This window comes from Ambystoma mexicanum, chromosome 8, assembly GCF_040938575.1.
Source record: "Ambystoma mexicanum isolate Mex_15411 chromosome 8, UKY_AmexF1_1, whole genome shotgun sequence".
Classification (NCBI taxonomy): Eukaryota; Metazoa; Chordata; class Amphibia; order Caudata; family Ambystomatidae; genus Ambystoma; species Ambystoma mexicanum.
This window is the reverse complement of record NC_090929.1, coordinates 858,693,631-858,715,508: the sequence shown is the minus strand read 5'-3', so window position 1 is coordinate 858,715,508 and position 21,878 is coordinate 858,693,631. Positions and strand designations below refer to the sequence as shown.

Here is a 21,878-nt window from a genome sequence, read left to right as displayed (position 1 = left end):
TTATTAACAAAAGAATATAAAGGGGTCCTATGGGAGTCCGACACACCTTAACTATAGGGCGGCTCGAATTCAGCTAAAGCCACCTTAACTTTGCGTCCCCTGTTGCGTAGTGTATGACCACAATGATGACATCACAGATCACATCACAATTACATGTTGTATGAGAACATTGAGGACATTACAAATCACATCACTGATGCCATCACTGGTAAAAACACTAATTAGATTGTATATCACAGATTACATAATAATGGAATTCGACATAACATAATTTATTAGTTAGCTCATGAACACTTTGATTACCTTAATAACAATTTAGGCCGTGGTTTGGCCATGACAAAGGCTGCGGTCACTGGCCACCATCAAAGGCCATAGTGAGTGGTCAGTTAGTATTAAAAAAAACAATAAAGCCTCTCAGAATCCCCTCGCAAAGGCAAGTACTTTTTACTCAGATCGAGAATCATTTTGGTGGTAGTAGACCATCGGGGCGGGCTAGTTAGCCCAGAGTCCCAATAGTCCCAACATTAGTGTAGCCCCGGATCTTTTCCAGACCTAGCAACACCCCTGGCGTCGAGCATCACTTATTTGTTCATATTATTTCTTCTGCAATGTTTGTATGGCACTTTCCGCGACTGTCCTTTAGGTGGCAGCAGTGCGCCTAAGGAAATGTAAATCTGGTTAAAGCAAAAGTAATTTTGATCCAATATCTTTTTTGTTTATAGTGCCTGTGGAAGAGACAGGAAAACTGTCATGAACATTTCAACTCGAATAGTAGACGGTCTTCTGACCCAACCGAACATTAAATGGGCTTAGAGTTCTAAAACACCCAGCTAATTCCACCTTCTGGGCATATATCAAAGTACAGCTGCACGACTGTGCGACATGAGATTGGAATAAAAGCAAAGAACTACATACTTTTGCTACAAATATATTTTTCCTGCTTACTGGAAACAATAGGGACCACTATTCAATCGTTGTTGAAGGTTAGGAAAGTAGCCTTTCCAAAGTTCAGCAAGATGTGCAGATGCCCCTACAATTGGCTAAGTAGGTTTGGACCTAATGAGAATGCCAGTATTCGATTTTCCGGTGTTCTCTGTGAAGATATGTCACCATTTATGCTGCCATTAATGGCAATTTTCTATAAAAGGAAATTCGAGTGAGATCATTAATTTAGATACGTCGCCCAAAGCCGAACAGAATGTTCCTTCCATATTTTGCTGTTTTCTGTTGCATGATGGCATACGTCCCTCTGTAATTTTGGCACTGGTGTTTTACTTACTCTAGGATAAAAAAAAGATATCCGACAATGAAAATTTGGTTTGGCACTTGCCAGAACGTACTTCTAATCGATAGCTTCTGCAGGGAATCATGACTTTATGAAGCTAATAAGGAAGAAAAATCATGCTTCAAGCCATTTGCAAAACATGTTAATAAGACACTTTTATACAGGTTTTTGTTCAGCAAAAAAACAAACTTCTTAAATGGTCTTTGATTTTATCATTTTCAGTTTCTCTTTTCTTTCTTTGGAGCATACCTGCAATGATCTTCCTCTTGTTAGGAAGAATAAAGTTTGCAAGCTTCTCCAAAAAAAGATCAATGTGCCAGAAATTATGTATTTCGAGCTGTGCTGAACAAAAATCACTGAAGGCTTCTGCTTCTTTCAACTCTTGGGGTAAAGAATCGATTCAGACGATACTGGTGTGGGATAGGGCATGCCAGGTAAATATAATCACTTCTGTCAAAGCCTTTTTGATTGCATACTGGCACCCGTTCCCTAAGCACATGTATGAAGTGGTATGAATGAGTTAACAAAATTACTCACCATAGTGGCTACCTTACTCCTAGTCCATAAGTCCCCTTTCCTCCATACTTGTGGGACATTCCGTCCTTCGGGACGGGACCAGAGTACTTTTGTCAAAATGCATCATAAATGAAAATGTTTGTCATCCTTCACTTTTTACACAGGTTACCACACGCGGCCGTAACCACGCCCTCCTGAGCTCCGACCCACGCATTACCCTTCAGTCCTTTTCTATTGCCAGGTCTGCGACCATTTACACAATAATAGAGGATACTTATTAGAGGGTACGGCGGGTGGGCGTATGGAGGAAAGGGAACTAAGGACTAGGAGTAAGGTAGTCACCACGGTGAGTAACTGTTATACTCCTACGTCCTGTCCCCTTTCCTCCATACTTGTGGGAGATTCCCAAACACTCCTCACAGGTAATACGGGTGGATGGAAACTCCTTACTGAAATAGATTTTTAAGAACAGCCTGGCCGAATTGGGCATCGGCCCTGGAGCTCAGGTCCAAGCAGTAATGTTTACAAAAAGCTGATGGGGAAGCCCACGTAGCGCCTTGGCAATGGTTTCCCAGGGAACATACTTTTGGAAGGCAACAGCAGCCGCTTTGCCACATACAGGATGGGCATGAATGCCCTTCGGAGGTTGAAAACCTTGCATGGTATACGCTTCTGAAATACAGGAGGCAATCCATTGGAAGATAGTAGCCTTTGAAGCAGGTTTCCCTTTCGGGTCTCCGAATGTAACAAAGAGTTGTGAGGAGCCCCCGAGTTCAGTCGTTCTGTCAAGAAAGAACTCCAGGGCTCGCCTGACATCTAAATTGTGCAAAACCCTCTCAGCATCTGAGGCCGGATTCGGAAAAAAGACGGGCAATAAGATAGATTGATTCAAATGAAAAATCAGTCACTAACTTCTGTAGGAAAGCAGGATGAGTGCGGAGCACAACCTTATCCTTATGGAAGGTGAGGAACGGATATTCCACAGACAAAGCTTGAAGCTCGCTTACTCGCCTTGCCGAAGTGACAGCAATCAAAAAAGCGACCTTCCACGAAAGGTATTTGAGATCAACTGCAGTCATAGATTCAAATGGTTTATGGCATAAAACGGTGAGGACCACATTCAAGTACAATTTTGGATGAAGATTACGTACCGGTGGAAATAGATAATAGACCTGCAAAATGCCTTTTATTGACTGGGTTCGTCAATGAAAAGGAACAGCTGTCAGTAGACAGGTTGGCAGCAATAGCCGACAAGTAAGTCCTATAAGACAAGACATGAATGCCCAAAGCTGCCAGATGAGATATGAACAACAGGACAGTGTCAATCGTGGCATGTCTGGGATCCAGCTGCTTAACTAAACACCAGGGGCAAAAACGGAGCCACTTGCTCCTATACGGAGCCCTCGTAGAGGGTTTCCTTGCCGCTTGGATAATGCGCACATTGTCCTCTGATAAGTTAAACTGCGATAAGGATTTGAATTCAGGCACCAGGCCGTCAAGCAAAATGATTGTGGGGAGGGGTGCCACATCAGCTGATCGCACTGGTGAAGCAGGTTGGTAATCAACGCCAGTATGGTCGGAGGACAAATAGACAATTGCTGAAGTTCCAAGAACCAGAATCTGGCTGGCCACCAAGGAGCTATGAACAGGAGAGTGCAATTCAATGAATTCTTGAGCTTGCAAAGTGACCGATGAATCAGCGGTAGCGGCGGGAAAGCATAGGCCTTCATGTTGTGCCACGGAATTTCGAGAGCGTCCCCTAAGGAGGAGGCCCTGAGACTGTTCCTGGATACCTAAAGAGGAAGTTTCCTGTTTGTAGAAGTCGCAAAGAGGTCCACTTCTGGAGTGCCCCATTGAGGACCTCCATGTTCAGTTACCACTCGTAGCTGGGCGCTGTCTTGTTTATATAAAACATTGATACGAGTTGTCCATGCGGATGTGGACCACCCTGTTCGTGATGGACGGTCGAAAAGCTTTCAGGGCCAGAAATACAGCCAGGAGTTCCAAATAATTTATATGAAACTGCCTGTCCTGCAGCGTCCATAGAGCGAACACCTGGAGATGATCCAGCGTTGCGCCCCACCCCAGAAGGGAGGAGTCTGTGGTAATCGTCACTTGTGGGCAGGGCTTGTGAAAGGAGACCCCCCACTGTAAGATTGTTGGTCAAAGACCACCATAGGAGATCCGTCATCATGCAGGATGGAACTGGGATCATCTTGTAATCCGAGTCCAAAGCCTGACACCAACAGCTCCTAAGAGCCAGCTGAGTACGCCTCATTTTGATATGTGGAAGAGGAAGAGCAAGTACGCACAAAGCCATGAGGCCCAGAAGTCTCTGGAACCACCAAGCCGTCATGTGCTTTGACTGGATGAAGAGCGGGCACGTGGCGAATAGATCCGCAATCCCGTCCGCCATGAAGTACACCCTGGAGATGACCGTGTTCCAACAGAAAGCCAGGACGATCAGGTCTTGGGAGACCGTTATGGAAGATTTTTGCCAGTTCACCGACAGCCCAAGATGGAACAGGAGCGGGAGGAGAGACTGGAGATTGCTCGAAGCCGTCAGTGGACAAAGGCTGCGCAGGAGCCAGTCGTCCAAATACAGATATACATGAACACCCTGTAGCCGAAAGGAAAGCTGTAATGACATATATCTTCGTAAAGACACGCAGCGCCGAGCTGAGACCAAACGGCAGTACACAGAACTGGAAATGCTCCACTCCCAGGGAGAACCACAGATATTTTTAATGCAGCCTCCATATCAGGATGTGCATATACGCATCCTGAAGGTCCACTACACTTAGCCAGTCGCCCTTCCGAAGAGAGGACTTTATTTGGCAGGGTGTGATCATCTTGAATTTCTCTTGCGCAAGAGAAAGATTGAACTGGGAAAGTGTGAGGATAGTGCGCAGGCCAGCCTGGTTGGGTTTGGACACTGCACAGATGAGAGTAGAAGCCCTCCCCTTGCTCCCCAAAGGGAACAGGTTCCACCGCCTTAAGGTCTAGAAGTTGCTGAACCTCGGCTCTGAGGGAGGGTGTCCCGATCTGTTGGAAGGGAGGATTGAATGGTGGGGTAGCAGGGAGGGGCAAGCGAAGGTCCGCCCGAGTGATGGACAAAACCGACCGTTTTTTGATGATGGTCTGCCATGCCTGATGAGACGAGATTGGTCCTCCCACCGGAGTCTCGTGCGACCGACAAAAAATATAATTTAGCAGATTTGTTGGCAGGGAGACTACCTGTCCCAGGAGAGGAGGCTGATGGGCGAGAGAAAAACCGGCCATGTTGTTTATGACGGGTACGGGTACCACCAATCGGAGATTCAGTTCTGCGCGCCTGGCGGTCCTGAAACCCCCTGAAGCTGGAGAAGGATCGAGACTGAGACTCTGACCTCTGTGTATAAGGGGATTTAGCTGGGACCTTAGCCAGGACCAACAAAGATTTGGAGGTTTGTGTGCTCTTCTTGGTCTTTGTAAGTTCCTCATCCATAGAAGAATGAAACAATTCCTTGCCATTGAATGGAAGGTCCAGTACTTTGTCTTGCACCTCCTTTGAAAACTTTGTCGCATGGAGCCATGTGTGGCAGGAGGTGTCAATTCCCACCATGAGGCCTTGAGCTGAGGTATCTACATGGTGTGCCGCAGCTTCCAGCAGATCTTGTGCCAACACCCTGGTGTCCGACAAACCGGCTGTAAAGTCGTCTAGACTATCCGCAGGAATACACTCCTGGAAATCAGCCAACTCCTTCCACAGCCTCAGATTAGCTGCTGCCAGGATGAGCTCGGTATTTGCTTGAAAAAGTTGAAGTGCTGAGTTGGCAAAGACTTTCTTGCCCAAGAGTCGAGAATCTGGTCTTCCTTGGACAGAATCTGAGCCGCAGCCGTCGAGGTCGCAGAGGCCGGCTTGGATTGAAGTGTGGCCGAAGCTACCACAGTCGAGGAAGGGAGCGGACAAGACGCCAAGGCTACCTCCTCAGAGGTGTGGAACCTGTAACATGCGTCAATTCTTTTATTTAAGTATAGCCCGGTGTGGGGCTTATCCAAGACCTTACAGGCCTCCGCCAAAATGTCTTTCTGGAGGAACAGGCCAGTGCGCTCTTGTGGTGACAGGGTGAACGCTCCCAAAAGCACACCCTCCTGTGGTGTGGGGGCCTACGGTACTGGAATGTCAAGGAGGGCCATCATATCCAGTACCCGGGCATGGAATGCTCTGACAGAGCGGGTCTGCTAATCGCTATCCTGATCTGCTTGAGGGTCATCCAGTGAATCGGTAGCAGACAGTGGGACTGTCTCAGGTTTTAAAGTGCTTTCCCGCTCTTTCTGGGTCTTCTCTATGGGAGACAGCAGAGGTAGGGGACGAAGAGCTTGAGGCGGGTGTGATGCTGGAAATGCATTGGAGGGACAGGGCCTCCCTGTCCTTGTCCTGTAGTCCTTTTTCATTGTGTTCTGTATTATTTTCTGCCCAGGAGTCCATGTGGGACTCCTGGCAGTGCAGCTCTTCCTGTTTTTGGTTTGGTGTACAGACCCATGGGATACCCTTATGGCACCCATGGGTGGGGGTACAACCCTGTGCCCCTAGTGTATGTTTTTTTGCACCTGTGGGTGGCCCACAGAGCAGGGTATAGGCTGGTGGCAGCTCCATGCTGAATTTGACAGGTGCTCGGAGTATCCTACATTTTGGGATACCCAGGCCCTGCCATGGGAATAAGTTGATTCCTGATAGAAAACAGGATGGCCCCCTGTGGCCTCTTGCTTTCTTTCTATTGCCTGTTACCTTGTTTTCCCAAAGTCCTGGGAAGCCCTGACTCTGTCCCTTCCCCCTGATGGACTGTGGGTGGAAGTTCCATATATGGTGTTGTTGTGAAGTTCAGTCCAGACTGGCTGGAGCCTTCCCAGTGACTGTATGTTGTGGGTACACCCTGTGGGTGGGACCTGGGTGAATGGAGTGTGTGACCAATATGCACTTCTTGTTGTGGCCGTCTGGTTTCTGGTATGAAAGACAAAGACTGAGACAGCCCTGCCCGAAACTGGCCTGAATGCAGTGTGTAGTGTTGAATGGCTGGGTACTCGTCCCAATCCACATTTCATGTTGTGAGAGTCTGAGAGGGAGGAGGATGGCCTGAATGCACTGTGTGCCTGATTGGCTGACTGACTGCATGAATGCCCTTCTGAATGATTGGCTGCTGAGTGTGACCCAGCAGTGTGGATGAGAGACAGGATAGTATATCTGGGGACCTCTCACCAGTGGAAATTGTTCAGAAGCTGTGTCTACACTTGAAGACTAACTGGAACTGCTGATCCTCGATGCCCAGCTGGAAGAAGAAGACTTGCTGTTGCATTTGCTTTGACCTGATCTGAAAGCTGCCAAATTCGTCGAAGACTGATCCGAGAGAGGACCTGGTAAGGCGCCCTCTTCCCATGCTCCGAGGGACCATCGAGCACCGCTAACCTTTGCCGAAGCTCCCTTGAAGTCGGACCCTCGAAAGGCTGCCGACCGGAGACGGAGAACGAGGTGAAGCACCAGGACTTCGCCGCTGTTGAAGTCCATTGCCATCGACCAGGGTTCGCAGGTTTGTGTAACCGCTGGAGGCCCGTCGAAGTTGTGTTGCCAAGACGCGGGGTCCGCTTGATGCCGTGCCGCCGACAACCGGAGCCGCCCGCTCCTTTGCCTAAGAACATTTGAATCAAAGGACTCCCTTGTCCGCACTGATGACCGCTTTATCCTGCCGGAGAAAGTCAAGGCCGCAGACGCGCCGAGGAGAATCCGCCGGTGGGTTTCCCACCACCTGAAGGCCACAAAGACTTCGATGACTCGACGCCCTTGCTGGGCCACAGTTCTGAAACTCTTTGCGGTCCAGATCTATCAAACGCCGAGGTGCCCCGCACACCTCATCCTCACATGACGTCGCCGACGAGCACCGCCTGGATCGACGCCGTGGTCTCGGCACCCTCGAACTTCTCATCGACGCCAAGTTCACTTTCTCCGACGCCTCTCGACAATCCGCGACTCCTGCTTGAAAGAGGGTCACTCAAGAAGGATCCATCGACGCTTCTTCGAAGAACTCTGCTCCACCAGGTACATTGGGGGGGTAAAAACATTATAGGAGGAAATAAGATTATTTATTTTACAGGTTGCCCAGGTGGGGGGGGAATCTCCACACAGAAGTGTGTTTAGGTAACTGACTCAGTATTCTGCCTATCATTTCAACCATCTTGCTTTCCCTCCTCTCTCTATTGCTGGTTCCCTTTTTAAGGATCTGTGTGACATTTTAACAGTATAGTTGATGCACTTTAAAGAGATCTGATAATATTGGTGGTACCACTTTAGAATTGTATATATTTGCCATTGTTGACTTCTGAGTACAAAGTGAGTTATTGTGATAGTGTACATACCTTTGAATATTAATTATATAAAGACTGTTTTCAGTAATACAGTGTGTGGACATTCCCTTTGTGGGGGATGGGGGACTACACTGTACTTAAGAACCAGCCTGCATCACCTCCTGAGAAGCTAGGCCTTGATTGCTCGACCACGTACCAATAGAGAATCTTGGCTGGGGTCCTCTGTGCCTCTCCTCTATCATATAGAGAGCAGAAGTACAGACACCCCCCTCCAGTCTTTACAGCGGGCCAAGAGGAAGAGGTGGCACCACCGCACGAGCTGTCGGAACTGCTGGGGTGGAAGGTGGAACAGGGGGTTCAGGGTAGATTTCCTTGAAAAGACCCTTAAAATACTCCTTCATGATATGATATGATATGGCATAACGCGCCTATACACAAGTGTTTCAAGGCGCGAGAATTGGGGTCAGATTGCATGAGCCTCTGAAATTTACCGAAAAAAGCATCCTCTGATGAAGGTTTAGGAGCTGGGGCGGGCAGAGGCCGCTAATACGGGGCATACCGCCACAAACGCAATGAGGATGGTTGCCAGGAAGGCCCACCACCAACCGGGTCCACATTGACCAGTGGAGCAGAAGCAGGATGAAGAGAGACAGTATGAGCCACCGGCATCCGAGTGTGCCAGTCATAAGAAGGGCCAAACAGATTTTTACTGTCCACTTGATGTGGGAACGGCTGCTCAGCCCCAAAAAGAAGGTTCCCAGCTTGGTACAGAAAGCTCCAGAAACGGGGACCTCACAGCGAACCCCTGTATCCAAAGCCACAGATTAACTGGGCTGAAGTTTAGCAACTGACAGGTGAACCTCGGAGCATGGTCTGGTTTTGGCAGGTCCGTCGTGGGAACACTCAGAGAAAACTCTGGTACGCCTGTTAGGCCTGTGAGGCACCTCAGGGGAAACCCTGGTAGCAGAGTTGCTCAAGCCCCTCCCGGACCTAGAAGACCCTGAGAAGGAATCCCCAGGCCGTGTAGCGCTAAAAAGTAAGGAATTTACCGGGCGTCTCTTCTTTTCATCGATGAAAAGCTGAAAATGAGGTGGAGGAACGCGCTGAAAGACTTCCTCCCACCAAAGAAGACGACGACGCTGGAGTGCCTGGACTGAGAGTAAGTCGCAGTAGAAACACAAATCCCAACGATGGTCCGGGCCCAGACACTCCAAGCAGAGAGAATGGGCGTCCGCCCTAGCAAAGCGATGTTCACATGAAGAACAGGAGACAAATCCCAGACGTTCCGGCATAGACGGAGGACTAAGCGACCGCAGGTTGGAATACTGCAACTAGTCTGACAGCATTTTTCATCCTTCTGAGTTTGATAAATGGGGTTCCATAAAATGGAGTAAAAATACCTGCTAGCGCAGTGCTTATAAACAGGAGCAATCCAGCATTAAATGCTATAGAACAGTATGACACACAACTTCAGTGCATCCGTGCTGTGAGCCTCAGGGCTTTTTAGATTTCTGAATCTTGCTTCAGTTACCCAAGTGGCACCACCCTTGAGTCACCTGCACGGGAACCATTACAATATTAAATAATGTCAACTGTCACTTGCTTGCATTGCTGTGAAAGGCACATTGACAGTGCTGGTAGTGTGTCGTTGTGCGTCACCATGTTCTTCAATTAAAGAAAAAACATCCACTTCATGGGTCGAGTGCATTTGTATTTTGTATCTTATTGGTCTTTTATACAGCGCCTTAAGCCAAAGCGCTGTACAATAAAAATTAGAACAAGGTACAATAAAATTGAATGGACAATTGAAACCAGATTACAATCACTCAAGGGTGTAGAAGTAAGTGTGTATTGAGAGAACCACATAAGACAGAGTAGAGAGTTATTACTGCAGAGAAAGAGTGGAAGAGCAATCCAGTGGAGAGGAGCAAGAAGTTCAAAGGATCGGAAATGAGACTGAGCACAGGGAGGACGAGGAACCAAAGGTCTAAAATGGGCAGCGGACCACAAAGAGCGAGATGTAGCATAGAAAGATATGAGTTCAGTGAGATAGTTAGGAGCAAGACCATAAAGAGATTTAAAAACTTTATTTGAGAGTGAAAAGGTAGCCATTGGTAGGCAATGAAGTGTTGCAACAGACGAGGGGATAGTGTCGCGGTAGGGAAGACAACAATAGACGAATTGAAAAGACTGAGTTTAGAGGGTCCAAGCGATATCTGAGAAGACCAAACAGAATAGAAGAACAGTAGAATAGTCGGGAGAAAATCAGAGAAGAGATTAGAAGTTTAGACGCTTGAAAAGTGAGAAGTGGGTGTGCTTTACGGATCTTATAAAGGTGGAAAAGGCAAGAACGGGAAGTAAGAAAGATGTGGTGAGAGAAAGAAAGATTTGAGTCGAAGTGCAGACCAAGGTTACGAGTTGTAGTTGAGGTTGAAAGCTTAAAAAGCTTAGATGGTGGAACAGATAGAAATGGATGCAGGGGAATGGTATTAGCAGGAAAGAACAGAACTTCAGTTTTCCCAGCATTAAGAGTGAGAAAATGGAAAGACATTCAAGACAAGACAAGCTGAGTGTGCAGTAAATATCAGGGAAAAAGGTGGAAAGAGAAAGAAATAGTTGAGTGTCATCTGCGTAGAAATGGTGTGATAGACCGAAAGAAGAGATAATAGCAGCAAGATGTGAGGTCTATAAGGAAAAGAGGAAGGGGGCTAGGACTGACCCTTGAGGCAACCCATGTTCAAGTGAAAAGGGTAAAGAGGACTTGTCCGCCCAAGAGACCGAGAAAGTTTGGTTGGAGAGGTAAGACTTGAACCAGGACAGACAGAACCTTGAATACCAAAAGATGAAAGTGATGTTAGGAGTGGAGCATGATCTACCGTGTTGAAAGCAGCAGAGAGATCTCAGACAACAAGAAAAGAAGAGTGCATATAATAGCGAGGAAAGAAGTGAGTTTAGAACGGCAGTTTCAGTAGAGTGAAGAGGACGAAAGCCAGATTGAAAATGAGGAAGCAGAAAAGAATCAATGACAAAAACAGAAATGCAAGTGTAGACAAGATGCTCCAAGAGTTTAGAAAGATAGGATAGAAGAGAGATAGAACGGAAAGTGGAGGCAATAAATGGACGTAGTGAGACAGATGTTAAAGAAAGAAACAAGATAAGGTATAAGAAGAGGACAGCCCTTAGAAATGATTGCCGAAGGGAGTGGATCAGTGGGGGAAGCCGATGGGTGAGCATTAGATACTAGAACAACAACACTGGCATTAGGAACAGAGGCAAAGTGAGAAATAAAAGTTTGAGGAGTAGGAACAGAGGGAGATGGTGTGTTGGATCGAAGCAACGCTTCGATATCACGATGGAGGGAAAGAACATTTCTCGTAGGTCGAATAGATATACTAAGTTACTCAATCTGCAGGACTAGCAGGTTTTAAAGATTTTTCGAGGCATGCCAATGTGCATGGTTAAAAGCCATGCCCATTAGCCCATCACTGTTCTAAAATATACAGTGGGCAACGCTGAAAGCTGTAGTCCGTGGACATGGCTATAGGCCATAGCTAGTGTCCATTAATATGTTAGAATATACAGTCTGCAAAGTCATAGGCCGTGGCCACTGGCTTGTATTGTGTTGAAGACCATGGCTACTGGATGGTTAGTGTTGTATAATACACAGTGGGCCTGACCAAAGTCCATCGCTTATTGCATTTTATTATTTTAAAATATATTGTGGACATGACAAAAAGATGTAGAAACTGCTCAAGGTCGAAGGCCATGGCTAGTGGTCCATTTATATGTTAGAATATATAGTGGGCACAGCCAAAGATTGTGGCTGCTCACCAGTATTGTGCTAAAGTCCATGGCTAGTGCCTCATCAGTGTATATAATACATGGACATACAGTGTATATGGACACGGTTGAAAGAGGTATCCACTGGTCAAGGCCAGAGTCTATGGTTGGTAGCCTGTTAGTGTTTTAAAATGTTCAGTTACACATGAGTGAAGGTTGTGACCACTGTCCATAACTGAAGTCCATGACTAGTACCCATTAATGTGTTAAAATAAATTTGTCCATGCACACTGACCTTGCTTAGTGGAAGTTACTGTTGTAATGTAATTAGTGATGTCATCAGTGATATGATCTGTGATGTCAAGATGGTGGTCACAGGCTGCGTGACGTTGAGGTGGCTTTAGCTGAATTTCAGGGGTTTTGTTGCATTAAGTACTCACTTTAACGTTCTGCAACTAAAGTTTTCTTTGAATTTCAAGGGTTTTGTTATTCCCAAAAAATGTACATTATTAATACAGACAATTGGGCTAATGAAAACAATCTATCATGTGTAGTAAGTAAAGTAATAGAAATTGTGCAACCACATTCCCCCCAAATAAACCTGTTCTTAAACTTTGTTTGTATATTTGCCCCCCTTTCTCTCGGCTCCCCGGTCACCTCAGTTGTGGAGTCCCCCAAAGCTCCTCCTTGTCTCCTATTTTCCACACAAACACACACAGAATGCATAGAGCAGGCGCAAGGATGCAACCTTGTTTCAGGCCCACATTTGTCCTGTTGGATCCAGTTATCGCTCCCTCCTTTGATGTTCTGACTACCAATTAGTATCTGTATACAAGGCCTTAATAAAATATAACCAGTCTGGATCAATGCCCCATTTTCTCAATTTTTCCCACAGCCTCCCTCGATTTACACTATAGAAGGCGTAGGTGAAATCTACGAAACAAAGATAGCGGCAGCTGTACCCTCTACGACTTGCTTTTGCCCCCAGCAGGCGTAGTGCCCATATACTATCAGTTGTTCCACATCCTGTTCTAAAACCGGTTTGTTGGGGACTTAAGATCTTCTTTTCTGCGACTCATTGATTTGAGTTGATGATGTCACTATGAATGAGATCATAATTATAAGGGCAAGCATCATGTCCATAGTATTTACTGTATACATGTACATGCATGTAAATTATAGCAGTGCCCTCAACTGTACACAATTGCCCTAGGGGTTTCCTAGACATTTATTTGCCGCTACTTTCCACTTCTAGTGCTGCACCCTGTAGCATTACAACCGAGTTTCATTAAAAAAAAAAGAAAATCCAGTCTAGCTATCACCTAATCTCTCATCTTCAAAACCGACTTTGCCTCGTCCCTTTCCACTCTTCGGCTGTGTCCACACTAGACATTTCTGCTTTCTGTATAGTGTCTAAAACTACAACTGCTGATCCATGCATTGCATTGCTCTCCCTCTCGTCTCTACAGACCATGATCTGCCGAAGGGCCATGCTCCCTACAACACTTTGAAGCCATTACATATAGCCAGATGCGTTATAAATTATATCAGAAAGCATGAGGAAAAAGGCACCATTTGGTGGTTGCTAGATGTATCTGGTGATACACCTGGTGGCATCTCTGTGATCCGGTTCACGAATTGCAGAGGCAGCTTCACCAAAATTAAAGAGAGGGCTGAACAGAGCCGGTTTACCTTTGGTAGATACCATCCCTTCGGCCTCCTAAAGCCCCTATGCAGATTCCAATTTGCTTCCTATTAGCTGGCAATGCTCTGAGGGAGGGACAATCCTTTGCAGAAGTTGGTTCCGTGTGAGGCATATGCTCAACTGAAAAATAGGAAGCACAGGTCTACCATTCCTTGTGTTCCAAAAGGCAGAGCACCCTGCATCAGAGCAAAGAGCAGTGGGTGCAAAGGTAAGGGCAAGGGGGTTGGTGGAGATCAAGTGTGTGAGCAAGAGTGTGAAACACCCAGGAGGTTGGGGGGCTGAAATAGGCATGTTGGTGCCACTACCGAGGGACGGCTGCTTCACACATAAGTAGTACGGTACATAGGACTCTTCCAGATATGAAATTCCTTTACTGCATTAATGGGAATTTCTGAGGCATTTAGTATTGAACTTGGCATGCAACAGCAGTGCCCCTGGACACTAATGATTCAGAGTGTTCCGCTGTCCTATCGTAAACGCGACCATTGATATAACCATATATTTTTTCTTATTTAGTGCTATTTTCTGGATTCCTGTAGTATCCTACAGCAACCGAGTGCTAATAAATTGGGCATTATCATCATCAGACGTGTAAAAGGTTAAATCAGCTCCGTCACAGGATTTGAACTTGCTAAGTGCAGGATGACTCCCTGTCTGAGAAGAGCAGTTGCTGCTATGGATAACTCAAACGTTAAGGCAGCACCCTAGTTAAAATGTATTTGGTAACTAAAATAGTTTTTTTACCCACCTAAGTTACTAGTTAATAAATATTCATAAACAGAATTAAACATTGTTTTACATCGGTGAAATCGCATTTTTCTTTCCACCAGGATCAAAGGGCATTTGACATTACTTGCCGTGATATCATCAATGTATTGTATCTTTCCCTCAGGCCTAGAACTTTTGTGAACTGATATTCTGCCCACTTGTGATTTAAGGCAGGAAACGTTTGATGATCAATCCAAGCTCTAGCAGATTTGGCTGAAGTTAGATGGGTAAAAATGAAAATTGTGATTTATCTCAAACATCCCTAACCAACAGCCTGCAGAGTCCCAAAACTATCAGCTCTGCCACTATGGGAAAAAGATGCGTTTCTTTTTTTTTTATTGCCAAAAAAGATGAAATCTCAAATAATGAAATTGCTCTTTAGTATGTTTACGGGCAAAATTAGAAATAAACTCATAATGGTTCACCAAAAATCTACATTTCTGAAGCTATATAAAACAACCTCTTAAAACAGGAAGCAATTCCTGTGCTCACTTACCCACCACACCAAGCACCAACCCAACAAATCATAATTATTGAATTTGAGAGGTTGTTTTTTTGACTTTAGACTTTAATATTTAGAATATTCAATCTTTTTGATTCTATATATTAAGCAGTTATCCTGTTTAACATATACATGAAACCACTGCCCACGCACTTCAATGGATGTTATGACTTTCTAAAGGTGTGCAATTGTCAAGCTATTGTCTCATGAATATAAACCACAGGCATGAAGGTACTCAAGAATTGTAGGGTGCGTGTGAGAAAAAACAACCCTGGCACGAAGGTTAGTAATTAACAATGAACAAATGTGAAGTGTGCTGAATACAGACAATGCAGTCCTACACATACCAATATAGTGTGAATACAGTCAAGAATTCACAATATATGTAATAAGTTCAAAATAAGTAAAAGAACAAAATGTGGCCGTCAAAAAAAGAATATTTTTTAATGAACTTGACGTGTTTCTAGATATACCCATTCTTAAGAGCAAGAAATCAGCAGAACAATGTCAAATAAAGATACTCAGTCAGAGTTACTTTCAAATATAATTCCACATATGCTTGCGACATACATGTCAATTAGGTTTAATGAAAACATGCATGAGCTTTATTAATTGCAGACAGATGAAAACAAATGAAAATTAAAGGCCAATAATAACCTCAATCAAAAGTAATTTTTCGTGTTGTAATGAAGAACAGAGCATGCTGCATTAGTAAAAACCAAAAATAAGTAACTGGAGAACCAACAGCCAATCATTTCACCAAACCACCACTGTGTGCCAATACTCCTCCTACACACTAGGTCAACCAATATGTAACCATACACAGCCACAAAGTAAACCTCTCAAAGTTAAACACATTAGAAGAACACCACAGTACTACACCGCCGCCAAACGTGATCCTAACAATGAGCCAATCTAAACAAAGTTACAAAGTGATAAGCGCTTGCCAAAAATTGTTTAAAAAGTTAAAAGAATGTCCCTGTGCATAATACCTGAACGGTAAAAACAGTAACAGATCGCAGAGGGCAGAGCGTTATCATAAGCTACAGTAAAATAAAAGTAATTGTCACTGATCGTGCCATAATGCGCCTCAAGCCCAAATATAACAGATTTTCACAGAAACTACTTACACTATAAGACGCCAAGCGTCCTTCTGTCAGTGTATATATAGTCTACCTAGAGAATGGAACCAAGACATAACATGCCTAACAGAATTTCAAGAGAGGATGCCGAGCAGTTGGCTTTGTATGAAAGCAACACAAACTGAAATACTGCACTTTGCTGCAACCATCCCCAGCAATTTACCATTCAACTGACTCAAACCTTGGTGTGCCAAGACAAAAGCAAGAACTGTGTTCATCACCCTCAATGAATGCTAACTTTCATACCTCAGTGAAAAAAAAAAATCTTCCCTTCTTGGACTAGAGACTGAAGGCTGATATCTTAAGAGCTTCGGAGAATGCTTGCACAAACCACTGCAATACTGCCACCCTAAAACACTAATGACATAGCTCTCATTACTGCAACAGCGTACAGTTTGAAAATGTTGCAGGCCTTAACGGACACCACCACATCACAGCAGCATTAAAAACCCTCCAATGGCTCCACTTGGAACGGAAGATTGCTTTGAAACTACTCAGCATCAACCACCAAGGATAGTCACTTCTGAACCCAAGTGCCTAGCGAAGGTGGGGGTTCACTACAAAGCATCACAGAACTTGTCATCTGGCAACACGGGAAGATGTCCCTGAAAGAAGAAAGAACAAGAATACAGAGAAAAATTGGGAGTACTAAGCCCAAAGCTCACACAACTATCTGTCCCTGGACCCAAGGCTAAAATAGTCACACTTTTCGTTCTGAAAAAGTTATGGGAACACGACCAGTTCCAAAAAGGCCTTCCAGGGATGATAGTCTATTCATTTCTCCTTCAAATAAGCTCATTTTTGCCTGCATTTCGAATATGATAACTAGCTCTGAAAGGGTTATGTCGAATGCATTCTTCCAACCGCCCCTAATCTCGTGTCACCTCCCTCTACTCGTTCCCAACACCATTACCCCTTTCTGTTCTGATGTAGCTTTAACACGCATGTAGCATGGCACAGACAATAACTGCCGTGGTTAAAGGATGTATTACTCAACTCTAAAGTTTTTGATTCAGAGAGAGGAAATGCCAAAGGATCCAGCAGGAGTACATACCAGGACTTGCATATATACACCACTAGTAGGTGAATTTAACCACAGCAACATTTAGCATGGACTTTGGAGCGGCTTTACTTCTAGGTAAAGAAGATTTGTCAAACATTTATTAGAAATCAGTTTTAGAGCCAGAACATGTTACATTTCAAAACCCCTGCCCTTAAATGCCCTTCTGGCCTGTGAAAAATTATTCTATTACTTTAAGGGTGCTACAATTGCCCTACAATGGATACTGCTAGTTTCCAACAATCTACAGATTAACTCTCCCAGATGAATGCAATTCCTGTACATTAGCAAATGATATACTTACAAAGGTTCCACCCTGCAAGAACACATTGCATACAGTTTGATGGTTAAGATATCTTTGCCTCACAATATCCACTAGCCGTTCGCGATTTCGAAATTGTGTGGTGTATGGATGCATCGATTTGGAGATGGAAGTCACATTCTAAGCCTATCTAACAGCTAGTAACTTGAAATATGTACCTCTGATCATTCAGGTCATCCAATTCAGTTCCTGGTGCAAATCATCAACTTAAAAATCTGATCAAACCTACCCACCAAGTTATTTTTAAAATGTATCTTTAGAATTGGGTGGCGGAAAACACTTCAGAAACGGTCTGACAATTTGGGAGCAGGAGAATATATGATCCAGTAAACAATTGCCCAAAACTTGGCACCTAACCAAACTCTGTAACCTTTAAAGTAATCAATTTTGTGTCTTTCCCCTGCTTTAGACATTATTTGGATGAACAGGAAGGCATGACGCCTCCCAGAAGTAGTTGATGATGGGCGGTATGGTAATTTTCACGTGGTTACTCACATTTATTCTCCGTCCTAAAACAGAGGACCTTCAAGAGTCACATAAGGACACTTTCCCTTTCAAGGGGAAATTTCCTTCACCCGAGGAGATGAAACTATATGGAATCGGTAATGCAATGATCTCCTCATTTCCAAAAAGAAGTACTTTTTGTATACCTGGAGCAGAGGAATGTGTAAACACTGCACATTTGACAGAACAGAAATTTGCAAGCAAAATAAAACAATGCAGAAAAGAAATGTAATTCTGTTGGCACTGGTATCAAACCTCCGCTCAGACATCAGAGGAATATGCCTTCACTCAGCAAATCCCCTCAAACATTAGAGGCACACCTCACTTGGCTATAACAATAGCACAGTGCTTCCAGTTCAGAAACAGACCCGGACTTCATTTCTCTGCAGCGTGAGCCCAGGTAGCACACGCATGGAAACACTGCCACATTAAAAAAAAATGTTTTTACTTGCTTACCATTCATAGGCCATCCCACTGGCCAACAAAAAGAATGCTCTGAACAGCCTGGAGCGGCATCATCCCCATGATTTGTTAAAATCAATCCCATGGTAACAGTCCCGCCATTAGGTGCTTGGTCCAAGTTCCAAAGCAAACACAGGTGAATCAATTACGTGCAGCCAACCACAGACACTCTACCATTTGTGTGCAGACTCTCAAAGAAAGCCAAACCTGTAGGAGGGGTCTAAGTGCTATGGTAGGAGCTGGCGGCAAAAGTGTGGAGCAAGCTGGAGTATAAGAAAGGGGTTTAATGGAAGAATAGAGAAAGTTGGAGATTGGAGGCAAGAGGGATAGAGAAGCCTGGAGGAGGTTGGTTGCAAAACATCTGGGGTCTAGGAAGGCCATAGCTAGCAGGGCTACGAAGGTGCAAGAGGGCATGCTTGGCCCATGTCAAGAGGTAGTGCTGAGACACTGATCTGAAGTGGTCAAGCGCACAATGTGAAGAATGAGCAAATGGCATTGCATAGAGGAGATGCAGCACCAGAGCAGCAGTACAAAAGTTTAGGAAAGGCCACGACTCTAGAATAGGAAGGTGACATAGCACTCATAAACAAGCTATAGAAAATGGGGAAAGCAAATATAGTTGCCTTAGTCTTAAGGGGACAAGTTCTACTACTATATACTACAGCTGGTGTGCGAATAGACAGCAAAGTCGACAGGAACCGCAAGATTAACTGAAATTGTTGTATCCCAGCAACAACCAGAGACGGATAGAAAAAAGTCCCACAGAGTACCACGGAGACCGTGTGTGATGGGGAAAGTACTCAAACGTGTTAACTTAATAACGGAATGGTCACAAGCGTGGGTTTGCCCATTGAAGACGCTCTTTGGGTTCATCTTCTCTACCCATCGTTTTCCCCAAACCTGGCATGAGTACATAACAATTTCCATCTATAGAAAAGGGCGAATTAAGTGATCCTAACAACTACTCCTAGATGCAACTAGTAAAATCTTCTCGTCACTCTTATTAAGGGATTTAAATAGCTCTTTTAAGCATCTAGGTGTTGGCTCCCGCTTTCAGGTGGCGTCGACCACGTATGGGCACAGCCTTAAATGCCACCATCAAGGGCCATCTTCAGGTGGCAGTCAAGAGAGGGTCCACTGGGACTAGCTATTTGGCCTCTATTGACATGAAGTGGGTGTTCCCTTCGTTAGGATCAACAGAGCCACCTTGTGGAATAAATTATGGGCCTGGCCAGTGCCTTTGAAATGGATACAACTGCTGGCTGGTATGCATAAATGATTCCACAATAACGATCAGGCTGATTGGGGAGGGCATAGTATCAGGACGATAAAAACATTTGTCGGTTTAAGACAGGGTTGTGTCTTGGCCCCTGCCCTCTTCAATGCATACATATACGATATAGACAACATCTGGGCACAAGGTACTACTTTTCCCATTAAGTTGGAACACTTAAAATTGAATTGGCTAGCTTTCGCAGACAATTTGGTGGTCTTTGATAAGACCCCTATCGGCCTAAAGCAAAAGCTAGACCTATTCTTTAACTGTGCCAGAGCAAACAACTTGTTTGTAAACAGCAATACATCTAAAATTGTAGTCTTCACCACCAAAAATAGGATGAAAACTATGTATTGCTAGCTAAAGTGGAACCAGTTATCTTATATGGCCTAGACATGTCAACAGCAGATATGGGCCCCTACTTGAACACCTTGCGGGGAGTGATCTGGAAGAAGACGCTAGAAATATTTGAATCAATCACCCAACACTTTAGTTAGACCTAAATTGGGGTTGATTTCCCTTCAATCCAGGATCCACTGGAAACAACTAACTACTTATGCCTCCAGCTAACTCTTTGTACATTGATTTGGGGAACACTCTAGTTGACAATTCGCTGCACTCTTTTACTACTTTCAAAGCCAGTATGATTAAACTCCTTCATGAAATACAATCTGCTCAAGAGGTCTAGACCAAACAGAAGCTTTTTTCTATCGAGTGGTCCAAAATGATCGAGCTCCCTGGACTCTTATACTACATATAATTAATACTCTACATTTCAGAGGAAGAGAGAGGATATCCCCAAATACCTTTACCTCTTCCCCTGTGAATAATTGCGTAGATTAGATTTGTGTTTTGGACTAAACCAGCTGCCGCACTAGAACGTATGGACAGTTGGAAACCTGAAGAGCCATGTCCCCGACATTGCGGACTATGCAGGTGTTTGTGCATCCCAGGGACACTGAAGCATCTAGTCCTTTCCTGCTCGAATCTAACCAACACAGAATCCATTCCTTAAAAGCAATGGTTTTGCCAGATACTATTTGGTTAGGAGAAATGTTTTGTAGTTTTGTATAAGTCTAATGTGGGGGTGGTGGGGCAGTGTCTCGTTAATTATAGCCTTATGTGGGTTCCTCTCAGAAACATTCAGGATACTTGGTGAAGGCGTCCATAAAGGGCAACACTGGTAGCATAACTAGGTATGGAAGTATTTGAGATTAGGCTCCCAATCCAATCTGGGTTGGCCCTACTTAAAGGGTGGGTGATAGTAAATATGTTCTCAATTGTGCTTTTATGATTTCTTTGATTCTTTCTTTCTTTTGTGTAAATTGATGATTTGTTTTTTTTAATTCATGCTAGTTTCTTTAACATTCGATAACAAGTTTGTGAAAGGTTTAAATACATTTTAAAACCAAATCACAATAGAATAAATTTAAAAAATGAAACCGTCACATAGTTAGAACCATTGAGAAGTGCTTATTCTGACATCTGATGTTTGGAGTTTGACCCATGAGAGAACTTTAGTGTTAAATAAAGTCAATTTTAATCTAAAAATTGGGTTCTGCCTATAAGGCTGGGGTTACATTCTACTAACAGTGAATGGTTGGAAAGAGCTAAAGAGGAAACATTTGTCATCTCATGGCTAATACAAGTTTGCTTAAAATGAGTTTCTGATTTCCCAGTGTGAAATTAGAATTGTTTTGGGGGTATTAGCAATAAACGTTCTTTTGGATGGAGTTCCATAACTTACCTGAACTTGTACAAGCTGTTCGTCTGGATGGCTACTGTTTCTCCACAAGAGATGGGCGTGAACAGCTGCGTCAGCCTTCAGGCTGCCTTTTGGCATAGCTGGCTGGGAAACATGCTCTAACTGAAGGTCCAGTGTGTAGTGGTACTGATGCAGAACTCCAGGTTGAAAGGATGGTGGGACAAATTGCCCTGTAATAGAAACAAGCAAACTGATACTTAGACTTTAGGATCACATGGGATAGACACTGAGTAGTCTTCATGATCAGCAACACTTACGCACAAATAAAAACTTGTATTTAATGTATTCATACAGTACTTTAAAAATGATACAGTATGAAGAGCATCAATTTAAATTAGATATGCAATCTTAAAAAAGGAAAGGGTGACATACATTACGGTGGTGTGTAACTAGTGGCATGATCACACAGAAGCCAGTTGGCGGGCTAAGATCGAACTATTGATTAATTACCA

General features: G+C 44.3%; 1 protein-coding gene across 2 annotated transcripts in view; it reads right to left on the bottom strand.

Moving 5' to 3' along the window:
- The window catches only part of LOC138472520 (microsomal triglyceride transfer protein large subunit-like), a 1,457,683-nt gene that overhangs the window by 1,301,731 nt on the left and 134,074 nt on the right, over window positions 1-21,878 (bottom strand). For both annotated transcript variants that reach the window (XM_069610748.1, XM_069610747.1), the window contains one exon: window positions 21,409-21,596. In XM_069610748.1, the coding sequence (XP_069466849.1) occupies window positions 21,409-21,596 (188 nt within the window). The remainder of the gene's footprint in view (window positions 1-21,408; window positions 21,597-21,878) is intronic.